Raw genomic sequence first — 18052 nt, forward strand, 5'->3', positions numbered from 1 at the left:
GGATGTCCAATCAGTGATGATGGTAAATGTAGTCAAATGTAGCAATACATTCCTCAGTGCATGTTAGCAGTTTATTGCTTCAATTAACGACAGTGACCATCAACACTGATTGGATATCCACACAAAAGCTGGCATATTTTACCGTTTAAGTAACTATGGGGTTAGAACACATTATTATTATTATTCATCTTGGCCATTGAAGCTATAGAGAACTTTTCAAATCCAATACTTTTTTTGTGGCTGCACCGCTCCCTAAAATGGAAATGTTAAACCGTAGACATCTAGGGCATAGTTTTCCCCAAATTCAGTCTTACGTATTGGTTTGTTTGGAAACTCTGGGATTTTTGCTCGTATTTGAAATCAAGTTCTGTTGAGCTGTGAAGATTAATAACTATTTGATAATGGGTTAAGTAATATTTTTTCCCTCGTTCCAGCTTCTCCTAGATGTTCTGCTTTTCTCTGTTTAAATCATTGTAAATGAAATGTCGTGACAAAATAAGACATTTGATGACATCACCTAGTGTTCTGTAGATTGTGGTGGGCATTTTCACTTTTTTGTAACCCTTTTTTTTTTTAGACCAAATTGATTAAACTGAAAACATGATCAGATTGATCGATTATGAGAACAGTTGGTTGCATCTGAAGTTCTGTAGAGTTTGTGACGACTGCTCCAACGGCAGCTCAGTGACTAGTTTTAGCTCAGCTTTAGGTTTGTCTGGGGTTTGTCATTTGGTTGAAATGCATTTAAGATTCATCTCGAACAATACATCAAGTCATCTTCATCTTAGTCACATAGTTCAGGTCTTTCAGTATTTCTCATCACCATCTCATAGTAACCATGTTGTATTTAAAACACAAGAGTTTACATCCCTTATTTTAGGGATGGCATTAATAGCAATGAACTATTTAGCTTGTGGGCACATTATCAATGTCTACATGTATTTAGTGAATAGAGGATATTGTATTGTGCACACAGCCTGCAGTGTGAAGAGAGTGAGCTTGTTGTGACTGTTACAGCGGTTTGTTTTCCGATCTTCCCATCAGGTCCATCAACAAAGAACAGTTTCAACGAAAGAAGAACGACACGCTCGACCCTGAGTTGTACGTTCCCCTTTTAACTCATTAACTCTCATTTAGAATTAATTTGCACCATCTCTCTTTGAAGATTTCATTTACTCAGTTGAAAATTGTATCTTGATTTTAGATTAAAAGTTTTGTTTGAGCAATTTGAATAAAGTACTTGCATATAAATAATAGAAGATAATGTGATTTAAGTAATTATCATATATGAGTTATAGTCACAAGAATTTATTTACCAAAATAACTTTGAATGAACTTTACTGAGTTATTCATCAGCTTTGTAGCTCCTGCAGAGGAACAAACGGGGTGTTTTCATAATATGTGACTTGTTGCTGTTTTAAACTTTGGATATTGTGTCTGTCTTTTGTCTCCTCTCTCTCTCTCGCTCTCCTTAGGCTCGTGGAATGTATTGACTGCAGTCGTAAAATGCACCAGATCTGCGTCCTGCATCACGATACCATATGGCCGTTGGGGTGAGCCAGCTATCTTACGCACACTCTGTAAATTCTGTTACGTGCCTGGGTCTGGAAAGTAAATGAAGCCTTTTTGTTTTCGTTGAAAAGCTTTCGAATGATCCAAAACATAAATAACTATGTTGGAAAAGTACAGCCGCTAACTCCTAACGCGCGTATGAATACACGTTTTCATGTAGCTGTAGACGTGCTGTTTGAAGCAAATCGTTAAAGATCACATGTTTCAAACATTTCACCACCTTAACACTGAGAATATTGTTGGAGTCTTGATCATTACACAGCAGATACACATGCAAAACAAAGTACTGCAGCTCGTGTGTGCAGTGAGAGTCTCTCATTTCTCAAAGTTTGAGCTCCCTTCATGTGTGGTCTGTATGTAATTAAAAGCAATTTCAGAGTCATTAACGCTGTTTAAGGAAAGGAAGACCGGCATGAACGACTGAGTAATCTCTTGATTAAAGCCACTTAATCACTGTCATTGGTGCCGACTGTGACGGGACTGATGGCAACCTGCTAATTTAACCATTTGCTCTCTGCTTTCTCACCAACCACAGCTTTGTATGTGACAACTGCCTCAAAAAGGCCAACAAGACGCGGAAAGAGAACAAATACGCAGCCAAAAGTAAGTGGAGTAACGCTGATCTACCGGCTCGTTTCACGGCCGCGCCTCTTTTCCCTCGTTCAGGCTTCGTCCTTGTGTTGTCGTCCAATGTTTTGATCCTTTTCTATTTGCTTTATTACCAACATTTCAAAACATGAATGCTGTTGCTCATCATTCCACTCCCTAATAAACTAATGACTTTTGGGGATCAAAATCAGCGATCGGGATTTGTGCTTTTGACTGAGACCGATGTACGAGTGTGATGAGGGAGATAAAATGGCCGAGTTTAGTGAGCATGAACACACACAGTCCATGTGTCTCACGTCTCTCTGTCTGTTCGCTGCCTTCTCTGTATTCCACCTCATTGTACTCATACCCGTTACTGTTTTTTTTGCAGGACTTCCTCACACCAAGTTGGGGTGCTATTTGGAGACACGAGTGAACGATTACATCAAGCGGCAGAACATCCCTGAATCTGGTGACGTCACCATCCGCGTGGTCCATGTGTCAGACAAGGTGGTCGAGGTCAAGCCGGGCATGAAGTCCAGGTACAATTCAATGTCTCTGCTGCTGCAGGTTTCAGGTTTTTATGCAGTTAAACTTTGATGTGTTACTTTTCCTAATAACTGATTCGGTCACATTTGGAATGTCCCATGATCGGCATTATTTAGGTCCACCACACAGCACTTACTTAAAAGGAAAATAGATTACTTTCAAAGCTGATACGCCGGTTGCTCTCATTATTTCCTTCTTCCAAAACACTGGTGAAGAACACCAGGAGCAAATGCCAGGAATTGAGTTTTCATAAACCCCAAATTATGACTGGTGTCTAAACTGAATACCAAATTAATCGGAGCACAAAAGGCCAGATTGCCTCCCAGGTTACCATATGACCGGTTGCTGACAAGTAATTTAAAATGTAAATTTTCTTTTTAATGTAGTCTGGCACAGTGCTCACACACATAAAACGTGCCGGGGTTCCATTACATCACTTCCAGTAAACTTCACAGAGAACAATGAGGGCATCACAGATCTGTTTTAACCAGTTTAGCTCAGATAAAAACACTGAATCCATTAGCACGTTAGCGTGCCGTTCACTACCGAACCCGTTTGTAACCGGTATGCTACTGACACTCCGCTGTCCTGCAGACACTCGTTCATTGACTCAAGTTGCAGTTCACGGCGGTGCACTGCTGCAGAATGAATAAAGGAGAAACACGAGTGGATATCTGGCGTTACAATTATTGGGGAAACACTGATGTAAGACTTGATAAGCTTCAGGTTAAACAAGCAGCACATCACACAGTAATGACTTCGTTGTTCAAACCGTCCTCTAGTTACTACCTTGATATCGAGATGAGATGACTTTGCAGTAATTAATCAGAGCGGTGCATCGCCGTGTTGGAGAGACAAACGGCCCGATTACTCACAAGCAGGTGCTGGTGAGTCCCACAGCGGGTCAGACATCAGACTGACGTTAGTTTGGTGATCACATGTGGAACACACGTTAAACCCGTTAGTGATCGCGTCTAGCTGAAGCTAGTTAACGGTTCGTACCGACCAGCTGGATTTGAACCATCGATGGCTGTGAGCAGACGTGGGAGGGGTGTGAGAGGCGGCATCTCTGCAGGACCAGTTTCCAAGCGGAGGTCCTCTCCAATGCAAAAAAAACGAGTGCATATGGTTGTTGTTGCTAGGCAACAGCTGGCTGGCCATGGTGCACAGAAAAGCAGGTAACAGGCAAGTCTGTAACAAGTCACTTAACGCAGGGTTTGTTTACTGAAATGTTGTGAACACGGGTGGGGCATGAATGCACATTAGCAACGGGACAAGTTTTATTTCAGAGGCAACAAACTGATTCAGTTCAACAGCCCACTGAGTTTGAGACCAAACAATGTTTGTGTCTTCTCTAATGTATTTCAAAATGAAAAATAATATGGTGGTAATGTAAATTCATAACCAGTTGGTGTTAACTACAAAATGCAAACAGTTACACCACATCCAACCCGAGGACGTCCCGTGTCCAAGTTGGTGCAATTTGGACACGCAACACGTTAAATATTAACACTTTTCCCGGCCACGTACATTGACTGCAGTTCACTTTTGATGCTGAATATACTCAAGTTACAACCAAACTCTTCTTCACTTCCCTGGAGTCAAGGTGCGATAAAAAGTTCTTAAGATTGCTGCACTTCTGGGGCCAATCAGCCCGCTCCGAACCGGCAGGCCCTACGGCAACGCTGCGAGCAGCAGTACAGAGAGCCAAGCAAACGACCCATTCCGAACGGGCACTGCACCAGTTCCTCACTGATTTGCCAGATCCATTCTGTGCTGTGGATTTGTACCGAGTCCTGGTGGATATGTGTGCTGCACATTCAGTCAATATCCTTGTTTGACTCTTGTACAAGTTTGAATTATTTCACTGGTTACAATCTTGCATCTCATCTGTTATCCATTGGAACTGAATATACCCGTCCATTCAACAATATGGTAAAGACGCAGCAAGAAAGATTTCTTGGATTTCATAGCTCTTTTCCTCACCCTGGTTGTTTTTTCTTTCTCCCCCCCTCCAGGTTTGTTGACAGTGGAGAGATGTCTGCGTCCTTCCCCTACAGGATGAAAGCCCTGTTTGCGTTTGAGGACGTCGACGGAGCGGATGTGTGTTTTTTCGGCATGCACGTTCAAGAGTACGGCTCGGACTGCCCGCCGCCCAATCAGAGACGAGTGTACATCTCTTACCTGGACAGCGTGCACTTCTTCCAACCTCGACTCATCAGAACTGGCGTCTACCACGAGATCCTGATAGGCTACCTGGAGTATGTCAGGAGGCAGGGGTAAGAGAAACACTGCGACTGTCTCAAACATAATGCAAAGGCCCCAACTGAGCAGCTAAAATCAGTTATGAGATTTCTCTATCGGAGCTGCTACAGACAATTTACTTCTGTTCTAATGAATGCAACGACATGTCTCCCTGTGTCAGGTATACAACGGGTCATATCTGGGCCTGTCCTCCCAGTGAAGGGGATGATTACATCTTCCACTGTCACCCAGCGGACCAGAAGATCCCCAAGCCGAAACGGCTGCAGGAATGGTACAGGAAGATGCTGGACAAGGCTGTTTCTGAGCGCATCGTCCACGATTACAAGGTGAGACATGACTTCACGCTAGTCATTGTACCAACAATATGAGTTCATGCATTTATCACTAACTTATAAGGACATTAAAGGCTCTACAAGCACCCGAACACTTGTCTCTTTGTCCCTCAGGACGTCTTCAAGCAGGCCACAGAGGACCGGCTGACCAGTGCAAAGGAGCTGCCGTACTTTGAGGGCGACTTCTGGCCCAACGTACTGGAGGAGAGCATCAAGGAGCTGGAGCAGGAGGAGGAGGAGAGGAAGAGGGAGGAGAACAGTACCTCCAACGAGTGCACAGATGTGAGTAGAGTAAGAGGCCACATTTAATCATTACTTCCAAGTTCATTTATTTTTTTTTTTGGTCACAAAATATTGGTGTGCTTTGTGTTGAAACTGACGCTCTAATCTTTTTCCAGGTCGCAAAAGGAGACAGCAAGAATGCCAAAAAGAAGAACAATAAAAAGACGAGTAAGAACAAGAGCAGCATGAGCCGAGCCAATAAGAAGAAACCAGGGATGCCCAACGTTTCCAATGACCTTTCCCAGAAACTCTACGCCACCATGGAGAAACATAAGGAGGTACGCAAGTCTGGTTTGGTTTTAGGAATAGCTTAGCTGCTTACGCTTTTATTGGATTATATGGCATAATCATAAGAACATTACGCTGACTCGTGTCATCCGAGTTATCACAATGACTTCCACTCCGTGAACGCAGATAATTAAAATTGTGCTATTTAGCAGCCGTCGCTGCTGCACCTCTGTTGCTGCTCATTAGCTGTTGTACTGTAGAGCAGGTACAGCTCATTCTACGGCAACTAAAACCTGCTTTACTGACAGCAGACAAATAATTGATTCATCTATATTTTCAAATTAGCATGAACTATCACAGCCGTTCTCAGCATCAGCAGGCAGCCGTTCACACTATTCCACCGTTAGTAGAGTTCTAGCAAGTCAACATGGATGTAAAGAGAAAGGAAATGCATTTGACGTCAAGGATACACGCGTACACACACTGTTTTAGTGAGACAAGAAAACTCCACAGATCGCCTTTTTACCTACAAACACCAGGGGTGTGAACATTCATTAAAATATTCAAATTCATAGAACTTCAGGAAATCTTCTTGCATGTCACTAGCCTTGTTTAACGTTGCCTGTTAGTGACTCCTGAGTTGACAACAAGAGAAAATATAAATACTGTATCTGAATCACGCCTCTTACAGATGTTCCTCTTCACTCTAATCCCCAGGTCTTCTTTGTCATCCGACTCATCGCTGGCCCCACCGCCAACTCGCTGCCCCCCATCACTGACCCTGACCCGCTCATGGCCTGTGACCTGATGGACGGCCGCGATGCCTTCCTCACTCTGGCCAGGGACAAGCACCTGGAGTTCAGCTCTCTCAGGAGGTCCAGGTGGAGCTCCATGTGTATGCTGGTGGAGCTGCACAACCAGAGCCAGGACCGCTTCGTCTACACCTGCAATGAGTGTAAACACCACGTGGAGACGCGCTACCACTGCACTGTGTGCGAGGTGAGAATCGAGACTCAATTAAATCTTGTTTTTCTCCTTTTTAATTTAAATGGAGATCAAACTGCAGCATGTTGTCATCGGACACGACCGTAGCATAAAACGGTGATCTCATCTACGTTCATATTTCTGTTTTTGTGTTTTACAACTGGAAGATGGAAAAGGTATTTTTAGCATTTGTTTGCAAAATTCTTGACAGAGATCCTCTGGTTATCTCTTCTACCAAAGTGTCTGCTTTAAACTAAAACCTCTCACCTTAATTATTCAGCAGACCACAGAAGCCTGGTGGTTTAACAGTTGTGGGTTTTATTCCCCAATCCAATTTGAAATCGCTTATTCCATTGTACTGTGGTTATTGTTGCCGCTAACTCCACTGTGGGCTTTGGCCAGTGCAGGGTGTAAAAAGCCATGTGCAACCTTCAGTACACATGGAGCCAGTAGCTGCCCCAGGTTTTACACAAGTGCCTTGACTTGAGCTGCTAGCGTTGAAACCTTAATGTCTTCCAACCATTGCCAGTTGTGTTCATTGGAGTGCAGAGTGATTCTTTATCTCTGCGATGGTTGCCAGCCGTTTTCTATGTTGTGACACCTACGGGCCCAAACAATAGCATTTTAGTTCCACAGGAATGTTTTAACATGTATTAATTTAATTCCTCCTCCCTCTTTTTTTCCTCCCTTCTCTAGGACTATGACTTGTGCATCACTTGCTACAACATAAAGGGTCACGAGCACAAGATGGATAAGCTGGGGCTTGGACTGGACGACGACAGCAACAACCAGGCGGCAGCAGCCACCCAGAGCCCTGGAGATTCTCGCCGCCTCAGCATCCAGCGCTGCATCCAGTCGCTGGTCCACGCATGCCAGTGTCGCAACGCCAACTGCTCCCTGCCGTCCTGCCAGAAGATGAAGCGCGTTGTTCAGCACACGAAGGGCTGCAAGCGCAAGACGAACGGCGGCTGTCCCATCTGCAAGCAGCTCATTGCTCTGTGCTGCTACCATGCCAAACACTGTCAGGAGAACAAATGTCCCGTCCCGTTCTGCCTGAACATCAAGCAAAAGCTCCGGCAGCAGCAGCTGCAGCACCGGCTCCAGCAGGCCCAGATGTTGAGGAGGAGGATGGCCAGCATGCAGAGGGTGGGGCAGCAAGCCGGAGGGCCTCCGGGAGGACCTGTGGTAGGACTTCCATCGCCAGGAAACAATGTTTCCACGGCACCCAGTACCCCAACTTCCGGTGGAACACAACCCCCAACACCCCAGACCCCGACTCAGACCATGCCTCCGGGCACACAGCAAGGAATGGGCCCTGGACCTGGAGTTCAGCCGCAACAGCAGCTCGGTGGAATGCCCCCACAAAGTGGCATGCCTCCTCAACACCCTCAACATCCTCAACACCCTCTTCACCACCAGTTCCAGCAAATGGCGGGTGGAGGAGGCGGGGCTGGGGGGATAATGAGCTCTCCGCAACATCAGCAGCAGATGCTTTCTCAGGTCCAGCAGCAAAGTGGAGCAGGGACCAAGCCTCAACAGCTCCAACAGCACCCCAACAATTTGCCCCCATATGGCAGCAGACCCCCGGGCTCCTCCCCAATACATCAATCCCAAGGCAAACCGGTCCTTGGCTCCGCAACGCCTCCCCAGCAGCAGCTCGGTGGCGCCGTCATGGCTGGAAGTGTTGGGGGCCAACAACCTCCGGGCCAGCCTTCCCTTCAACAGCAGCAACAGCACCCACCTTCTGGCCCTCCACCGGCAGCAGTAGAAATTGCCATGAAGATCCAACAGGTAGCCGATGCTCAGAGGAAGATGGCTCTGCAGAGACAAGCAGCTGCAGGCATGATGCCTATTCACCCTCACCATCAACAGGGTCAGGGTCAACAGATGGGCATGGGACACCCAGGGGCAGTAGGGATGGTTGGAACCCAGGGTATACCACCACAGACCCAAGCGGCAGTGGCAGCCGCTCGGGCCCACATGGATCAGCAACAAAATGCTCCACCAGGGATGATGGTTAGCGCTGGTGGTCCCATACAACAACCCCCTCAGCAGGGTAACCTGCCCCAGGGCCAGCTGCCCCCTCAGGTACAGCTTCAACAGCAGCGGATAGGTGCTCCGCATCAAAACCCTCAACAGCAGTGGGCAGGCCAGGGGATGCCACCTCAGCAGAGGCAAGCTATGATGAACCAAATGAGCCATCCAGCCATGGTGGCAGCGCAACAACAACAGCAAATGCAGCAACAACAACAACAGCAGCAGCAACAGCAGCAGCAACAACAACAGCAGCAACAGCAACAACAACAGCAGCAGCAGCAGCAGCAGCAGCAACACCAACAAGCTCAGGGCCACGCTGCCTTGATGAATATGGCACAGCAGCAGCAAGGTGCTGGTGGCGGGATTCCAGGGGGAGCTGTCGCTGGAGCTGCTGGTGTCCCAGGAGCTGGTATTGCTGGTGGGAACATTCCCCAGGCCGCCCTTCAGGAGCTGTTAAGAACTCTCCGCTCGCCCAGCTCACCACTCCAGCAACAGCAAGTCCTCAACATCTTGCGGTCCAACCCACAGCTCATGGCTGCTTTTATCAAGCAGAGGGCCTCAAAATACAAGGGAGTTCAGGTTGGCCCAGGTGGACCAGGGAGTATCCCTGGAGGTCCTGGTCCCACAGGGGGACCTGTTGGTAATGTCATGGCCGGAGGGGGCCCACAGTTAAACATGAACGCTGCAGGTGGCGGCCAGCCGGGGATGCACATGGGGGCTCAGGGAGGAACGAATGTTAACATGGCAACTATGGCCCAGCTTCAGCAAGTTCAGCAGCAACAGCAGCTACAACAGCAACAGCAACAACAACAGTTACAACAGCAGCAGCTACAGCAACAACAACAGCAGCAACAGCAGCAGCAGCAGAGGCCGATGCTCACCGGTTTGCAACAGCAGCAAGTGGCAGCTCTCCAGCAGCAGCAGCAGCAGCAGCAGCAGCAACAACAACAACAACAACAGCAACAACAAGGTGGAGGAAGAGGTGTGCAGGGCCAGGGGCCACAGATGGGGAATATCAACAGTCCCCAGTTTAGAGAGCTGCTCATGAGACGGCATCTCCAGCAGCAACAACAACAACAACAGCAACATCAACAACAAATGGGAGTAAATCACGGTCAGTTCCAGCAGCCACAGCCACCACAGGGGCAGGGCTACATGGGACAGCCTGGGATGCAGCCTCCTACAGTGGGACAGGGACCAGCTGGAGGGCCGCCTCTTGGCCCTCAGCAGCCTGGTGGTCCCCCAGGCCAGCAGGGGCAAGGTTACCCAGGGTCGGTGGCCCAGCAGCAGGCCGCAGCTGCACTCCAGCAGAGGCTCCAGCACCAGCACCACCTCCAGATGCAGCAGCAGAATGCCATGGCTGGCCTGCCAGGAGGTGATGCAGGGCCAGGTGGAGGGGGTGTAGGAGGTCCTCAGCAGCCACCTCAGGGCCCTCAGCCCACGCAAAGTGGCCCCCCATCTTCACAGGCTCTTCTCCAACAGGCCCTCCACCAGAGGCTTCTCCAGCAGCAGCAGCAGCAGCAACATCAGCATCAACATCAGCATCTGGGCCCTGGGGGGTCACCAGCCCAGCACAGCAATCCCATGAGCCCACAGCAGCCGCAGCAGATGGCCCAGTCCCCACACCTGCAGGGCCAGGCGATGTCCTCATCGCTGGCTAACCAGGTGCGATCCCCACAGCCTTCACCCAGACCCCAGTCCCAGCCGCCACACTCCAGCCCGTCCCCACGCATGCAGCCCCAGCCCTCCCCACATCACATCTCCCCACAGATGCAGACGGGTTCCCCACACCCAGGCCACCTGAACCAGCACCATCCGGGCATGGTGGTCCAACAACAACAACAGCAGCAGCAACAACAACAGCAGCAGCAGCAGCAGCAGCAGCAGCAGCAGCAACAACAACAACAACAACAACAACAACAACAACAACAACAACAACAACAACAACAACAACAACAACAACAACAACAGCAACAGCAGCAGCAGCCAACGACCCAACAGCAGCAACAGAACTCTATGGAGCAGTTTGGGTCGGACCCGAGCGCCATGCTATCCCAGCTGAGTGGCATGGCTGGTCTACACGGGCCGGGGGGCAGCGGTCAGGACCCTCTGGGCCAGAATATGACTCACAATCCTTTAGACACCATGTAGGAATTCTACTTCACGTGTCAAGTTGAGCTGAAACGCTCTGTGATTCTTCGCACAAACTGCACTCACCCAGGACAGTGTTATTGTTATTACTTAGCCTTTCTTTTTTTATACTATTATTAAATGTTATTTAAAATGTTTTCAATAAAGATGCATTGAACTGAACTTCCTATGGGAGATGAACAATAAATCAAGCAGTCGTTAAATAAATTAGAATAAATGAAATGTAAGTTATTGCTGTTAATATATTTTTTTTTTGCCAATTGTGGACAAAGAGGGGGACGGTTTCTCTAGCACCCCCCCCCCACCCTCACCTCCACCTCTTGCTGAATACAAGAACGGTGATATTTTTGGGGGTAAATAGGAGTACTTGCCTTTTTTAAGAAATGTTTTTAAGATTTTAAAAGTGGTCAAGAATTAAAGTGGAAATGATTTAATGCAAAGAACTTTTTATCGTTTTCGTTTCCCCATCATTCGGTCCGTCTGTCTATTTCTGTTTGGCAGAGTAAAGTGGATTGTTATTAATGTAAATCCAAACATGATGCATATCTTCATTTTTTTTTTTATGTTTGGGTTTACTTTATTTATTGTTTTCTCTTGGGGGGGGGGGGTGTTATGTACCCTGAGACTGCTACAATTCGTATAGAAATATATTTTTGTTATTGACTGTTATGACTGGGGTAGTGAATATTTCATTTCACGTTAGATGTCTTTAGTTGGGTCTGTCCAGGTGGGAATAATTAATTGTCAGTATTTTATTGCAGTGGTTGAGGGTCTGCTGTGAACTGAGATGTTGAACGGACTTATTGTGGCGTCCCGGCCAGCTTCTGTGTTGGACGTCGACCATGCTGGAAGTGACTCTTCCCTCGCAAACATGCAAGCCCTCTCCCTCGAATGTGTGTGCACTCCTTCCTTTAAAGACACTTCATATGGAGCAGTGGAGGCTTGGGGAGGGGGGATGCATACCTGTGTGCCTGAAACATTTTGAGTACATGGGCTGGGATGTGGAAAAAAAAAATGGGTGGGGTGGGCTCCTTTTAGTGTTTTTAGGATTCCGCTGTTTGGAGTAAACAGAGGATTTTGATCCAAATGAACTGTGTTGCACAGAAATGAGGAGAAAAGTAGGAGATAAGAGCAGTCGGTCTCAGTCTCTTTCTGCCTCGTCTCCTTTGCTGCTCCCCTTGGACTTTTAATCCCCTCCCTCCTCCTCCTCACCTCCCCCTGGGGGAAGTTGCTCTCCTGCCCCTCAAACTCCATCCTCTTTATCTTTCTGCTAAGAACTTTGGGAGTTTAATTTAATATTTTTTACTGTACAAAGGAAACACAAACTGTGGACTCAAATACTGTTTTTTATAATAAAATGAAAATTACCAACAGTGACGTGTCCTGCATGTGGCGTGTTTGTTGGACATATGATTGTGTATTTGGTGAATATGAGAAGTACGAGTCGTATGTGCTGTAACATGAGTTGGTGTTATTCAGCGATCTGTGGCCTACGCGCTGCCTCTCCAGGATCAAGACGCTGACTCACTTTTAATTTAGCTTGATCACCATGGTAACCTATTCTGCACAGCTCCTAAAGGGACATAAATACTGAACAATAAGGTTGAAACATTTAAAATACTAACAAACGAAGGGATAGTTTACCAATGGACATAGTAAAAGAGTGACTATTTGCTGCAATTTGACTTTTGTAGATGGCTTTACTTTTTTTTTCCAGCTGTGAATAACATGACAAACTATACTTTCTATTGTCTTATTTAAAAACAAAAAGGTCAGGGAACGCACTGACCGTAGCTTTGCTTTGAGATCTATTTTATACATATATATTTCAACATTTGAAAATCACTACTGCCACAATAACTGCATTTAAATGTCAATAAGAAGCATTGAGCATTGATCAGCAGGACTACCAAGTTAACATGTTAACTAAAGTCATTCGGTGTGCACTTATACATGCTAACATGTTTCCATTTAAAATCTTTAACATCTGCAAATACATTGTATTTATAATACAATCTGATAATTATTTGATTTGATGCTCATTGATCCTGTGATTTCACAGGATTGTGTGTGTGTTTCCCTTTTTTTCCAGCTCAACCTCAATTCCAAATTCACAGAAGCATGGTTGTAGATGAATAAGAAGCACAAATAGCTTCATGTCTTCTATATTATGTTTTCTTTTTATGTTTACCCCCTCCCCCCCCCCTCCCACGTCCACTGCTGTAATTCCGACACACTAAGCCTATGATTCAGAGACCATTAGCCTGCGCTTGATGGCGTCACTTACAGTAATTTGTCTTTCCTGAGGGCAACGCGCCCCCTCGTGGAGACACATGGCAGCACGATTGTGCTCTCGGCAGTAATAGTGGTCGCATAACATTCAGTGGTGGAACGCATTATTGTATTGATTTAAAGCGTTACAAAGTCATAGTATAGTATGTCATGAAATCATTAAAAATGCATCGTATAGTCGTAGTGTAGTAAGTCAAATAAAATATTTTTTCAAAGTCATAGCATAATATATCAAACAAAAGTCATACATACGACGTCAACGTCCTGGTCAGACATTACTGTTTTTAAGAGGTTGTAGTCGGTATAGTATATCATATAAACATGTTCTTAAAAAAAGTCATAACGTCATAGTATATCTGTGACGACCCTCTCTGTCTGCCTGTCACGTGGTTCACGTGGCTGCTTGCAGGTATTGGAGGTGGGCGTGGCTACGGGTCATCAGTAAAGTGGCAACACCTGGTCTCATCAGCAACACGGCCACTTGGGCCCTGTGTACCAGTGCTCTCTCTTAAAAACCCTCTCGGAGCTCAGTTGGTGGTTCCCTCTTCACCTTGAGACACACATTTGATTTTTAGTTGACTTTGAATTAATAAATAATTTGTTAATTGGCAAGGTTGTGTGCATCTCCCTCTTTTTTGTCATGGCAGTGCTGCCCAGTGTGTGACATAATGTTAAAAAAAATGGCTACCCCTTCCATGTGCTTCTTGTTTGGTCCCGTTTGTCCTTCCTCTGTTTGTGTGTGTATCAACCTGAACGTGGCACTCAATCTCTCTCGTGCAGCCAATCAACCTGCACACCTGAGATCCATCCACTCATCAAGCTCCTGCTGTCTCCGCCGGCTCTACGCCAGATTGTTCCCTTTGCCAACGTGGTACAAACGCTATGGACAGTATTTTAGTTTGTCTCTAGTTAATCTTTGTTTTTGCCTGAATCCCTTTGAATTCCTGTGTCTCTGGTCTATAATCTGCCTCCCACAGCGGTTTGCTAGTCTGCGTTCCAGTCTACAGATCAGCTCCTCTGCCTGTCCGGCTCCACCGCAGCCTCCAGATCTACTATCTCACCACCCATTTACTTCAATTAAGTTGCTTGAAAACTGTGTCCAAGTTCTGCTCGTGGGTCCTAAACAGTGGCGGCTGGTCAATAGAGGGCGCTAGGGCGCCGCCCCACCTTGAGCCAAAACAAGTAAATAATAAACTATACAAATGGTCAATATTTGTGTTTTTGAAATATGGAATCACCCAGTAATATGTGTAAAATATGATATCTGCGGTAAATATATGCTTTTCCTGCACGTCCTCTCCGCGTGTGCACGATTCAGCTGGCTGGGGCGCTGGAGAATCTGCCCTAAAGAGGCGGGTCTATGAAGCAGTTTAGCCAATGATGCTTTAATGCTGATTAAACATATAAATGAGTGACATACAATTTAGCCAATCAGCGTCCTCAAATAGATTCAGTTTGGGGCAGAATTAGAGCGCCAGCGCGAGCACTGCTCCTCCAAGACCCGTTTTAGAGTAGAACTTTGGCGGAGAAACTGTGTCTGACATCACAATCAGACAGCAGACTAGGAGTACATGCGAAGCTTCTCTACTAGCTGTACACCAGACAGGTTTGGCTAGCTGGATGCAGTCATGCTGATAACTTATTTAGCTTTTTAAAACAACGGGGACCGATCCAGCACGGACAGTTCGAGAGTGAGGGACATGAAGCGCCTGTCTGAGAAATGGATATATAGTTATAAATAAATAATTATATATATATGTGTGTGTGTGTTTATATTATAGTGAATATTATTATATGATATATATAATATTATATTATACTGAATTGCCTGTGAGGGTGACAAAAATAAGATGTCCTGATGTGTTTATCAAAGTGTTATTTACTGCTTTTTTTCCTGTTGGAATAAATGTTAAATATTTAACTGCAAAGTAGTAATGCGTGTTTGATACCTTAATTTATTTTTGCATTACATCATACTGGGATGTTTGCTGAAATTGATTGGATGTGGCACAGCCCTACCTAGAACATCCACCAGCCGCCACTGGTCCTAAATCCACTCAATTTGACAAGTATGTCATAAAAATAAAACATAGTATGTCATGAAAATGTTATAATATATTCATAGTGTTGTAAGTCATAAAAAGTAATTTCAAAAATAATGTATCATACAAAAGTCATAAAAAAATTGTCAAAGTATGTCAAAAAAGTCATAAAGTTGTGTAGTGTGTCAAAAACGTTATAAAACATAATACAGCCTCTTAAACTCATCTAGGAAGATAACGTCCTAGTCAGACATTACTGTCTAAGAGGCTGTATTCATAAAAACTGTATAGTATATCATTAAAAATGTAAATTAAAAAAGAGCAGAGCGTAAAAAGTCATAGAATAGTGCGTCAAAAAAGTTATAAAAGTAGTGTGTCAAAATTGTCATAGTATAGAATGTCAAAATCATAAAAACGTCATAGTATATCAGTGATGACCCTCTCTGTCTGCCTGTCACGTGGTTCACGTGGCTGCATTTCCTGCAGGTATTGGAGGTGGGCGTGGCTACGGGTCATCAGTAAAGTGGCAACACCTGGTCTCATCAGCAACACTGGCCACACTTGGGCCCTGTGTGCCAGCGCTCTCTCTTAAAAACCCTCTTGGAGCTCAGTTGCTGGTTCGCTCTCCTCCCTGAAACACACATTTGAGTTTTGGGTGACATTATGGTTTGTGTTACACACTTTCCATTCATGTGCTAACCTACACTGCTGAAGTTACAGACTCCACACTGCACTGTTAGCTTAAGTTCTCCTCTTATGCAGACTTTGAATTGGTAACTAATTAGTTAAGTGGCAAGGTTGTGTGCATCTCCCTTTTTTGTCATGGCAGTGCTGCCCGGTGTGTGATAATATAGTAGTATATCATGAAAAAAACCTCTCAAAGTCACGGTCTTGGGACACTGGTCTTGGTTTATGTGGTCTTTACTACAACACTGTCAAGTGATAACGTCTGGATTTGGGGGCGCTGTTGACCACAAAACAAAATCAGTGTCTCGTTGAAACAAGTACAAGTGGGTTGCACAAAAAGGAAAATGATTGTTCTAACAGAAAGGCCTGGATTTGTTTATCGGGACTGCCTTCATGTTTCCAGCTCTTCAATGCACTTTGTAAAGAGTAAAATAACTACACAAGAAAAGCCTTTTGAAGTGCTGTGATGCGAGGTTTACTCAACCCACTATCTGATATTTAATGTACATTAAAAGTACTCGCAGTAATCCCACATGATAAATATGCTCCAGGAGACAGTTATTTTAGTACATATTTATTGGAAATGCAGTCAAAATAAAAATCAATTTTTAGAGAGAAGACATGTTTGACAGTTTATCTTTGTCAGAGAAAGACACATATAAGTGACATAAGTTAGTTTAGCTTATACATGTGACATGCAATAAATAAAAGCTCACTACAGTTTGACCTAACGTACATTTGCTTCCATTTGTACACAGCAGAACAGCGGCGGTGTAAACTGATATGCTCTTTTGAAATGCACAAAGGCTAGTGAAAAGAGCGGACTATCAATTGGCAATACAAAAATAGAACCAGGTAGCATTTCATACTTGAAAAGTAAAAGGACAGACAAGCGCGACTGTGTATTTCTTTTTGTGCATCCAGCCCCCTTGAAATGCAGAACTTCATCTAAGCGGAAGGCATTAATTCTCTCTCTTTGTTTTCTTTCTTTTGTGACAGAAATAAACCTCTTCAACAAACTACAGGACAGGGCTTTGTGCATGTGTGGCATAGACTGACAGGGCATGCAGTACTCTCTGTGCAAATACTGAAAAAAGAGCAATATCTTTACAAAACATTATTCGTAAGAAAGAGGAGCAACTGAAACAGGCCCCAAGAACAGATTTGAGTGTGTGACCGATCTCTGGCTGGAAAGCACTGAGGACGTCTGGAGTAAATAGCTGCATGGAAGTAGAAGTAGTAATGTGGAGTGTTACGTTTGCTGTCTCAGCATTTGTCTCCTGCTCTCCGTGAACCCAGTGACCCGCCACTGAGATCCATTTAGTCTGCTGGATTGCAATGGATGATTTTGAGGACTTTTTTTGGGGGGGGGGGGGCTCGGGCTTCCTATGACGCCAAACAAATGAGCCACAATGATAAAATTACCACTCATTTTTTTGTCTTCTTTTTTTTTTTCAAAAGGCAACAATGTCTTCATTGAACACTGTAGGAAATGAGTGTCGTTTTGTAAACATGTGGAACTACCTTAACATACACAACTATTTACATGTACAAAATGAGTGGCAAGTTTAATTATGGTTATTTTGATCTCTCTCTTTCATCCTTCAATAGCCCTTAAAGAAGCCTTCAGCCACCGGGGCTTCTTTAAAAGTCACCGTCAGACAGTTGATAGTCACGTCTGTAGAAATCACCTTCCTGGGGTGTTCTACTTCAGCGGGATCACTCGGACTGCCCGGCGTCGTGGTGGTAACACTCTGATTGTCGCCACTCTGATTGTCGCCACTCACCTCCTCCGTCTCCTCAGTAGTGGCGCAGTCTCCCGTCGTCTCGTAGCTCCCCTGAGCGCTCACTATCACCGAGGTGGCGTTGTTGCTCTCTAACCCGGGACACTCCGGCCCTGACTCCACACCCTCCTCGTCTCTGTCCCAGTCTGACCTGTCGCACACGGAAACCTCGTCTTCCGGTGCGGCCTCGGGCGCCGAGGCACTGTCTTCTGATTGGCTGCACGCAAACGTTTGGCTCTGTCTCGTTTCAGATGGGCCC

General features: G+C 45.5%; 2 protein-coding genes across 8 annotated transcripts in view; one reads left to right on the forward strand and one right to left on the reverse strand.

Annotated features, from left to right (window-relative positions):
• Nucleotides 1–12359, forward strand: part of ep300b (EP300 lysine acetyltransferase b) — a 33365-nt gene extending 21006 nt beyond the window's left edge. For 3 of the 6 annotated variants that reach the window (XM_079177766.1, XM_079177769.1, XM_079177767.1), the window contains exons 21-30: nucleotides 1045–1101; nucleotides 1476–1553; nucleotides 2108–2175; nucleotides 2552–2702; nucleotides 4728–4988; nucleotides 5135–5300; nucleotides 5421–5597; nucleotides 5705–5866; nucleotides 6534–6815; nucleotides 7497–12359. In XM_079177766.1, the coding sequence (XP_079033892.1) occupies nucleotides 1045–1101; nucleotides 1476–1553; nucleotides 2108–2175; nucleotides 2552–2702; nucleotides 4728–4988; nucleotides 5135–5300; nucleotides 5421–5597; nucleotides 5705–5866; nucleotides 6534–6815; nucleotides 7497–10988 (4894 nt within the window). In that variant the 3' untranslated portion in view covers nucleotides 10989–12359. The remainder of the gene's footprint in view (nucleotides 1–1044; nucleotides 1102–1475; nucleotides 1554–2107; nucleotides 2176–2551; nucleotides 2703–4727; nucleotides 4989–5134; nucleotides 5301–5420; nucleotides 5598–5704; nucleotides 5867–6533; nucleotides 6816–7496) is intronic. The other 3 variants (XM_079177768.1, XM_079177770.1, XM_079177771.1) reach the window with 1 other exon arrangement.
• Nucleotides 12360–15801: 3442 nt separating this feature from the next.
• cbx7a (chromobox homolog 7a) overlaps nucleotides 15802–18052 on the reverse strand; it is a 6944-nt gene continuing 4693 nt past the window's right edge. The window contains exons 6-7 of one of the 2 annotated variants that reach the window (XM_079177199.1): nucleotides 17797–18052; nucleotides 15802–15953 (exon numbers count right to left, since the gene is read on the reverse strand). The exon at nucleotides 17797–18052 is cut by the window's right edge and continues 118 nt beyond it. In XM_079177199.1, the coding sequence (XP_079033325.1) occupies nucleotides 15930–15953; nucleotides 17797–18052 (280 nt within the window). In that variant the 3' untranslated portion in view covers nucleotides 15802–15929. Of the gene's footprint in view, nucleotides 15954–16630 lie in introns of those variants that run through there. The other variant, XM_079177198.1, reaches the window with a different exon arrangement.

This window comes from Pholis gunnellus (genome assembly GCF_910591455.1).
Source record: "Pholis gunnellus genome assembly, chromosome: 17".
Lineage (NCBI taxonomy): Eukaryota > Metazoa > Chordata > Actinopteri > Perciformes > Pholidae > Pholis > Pholis gunnellus.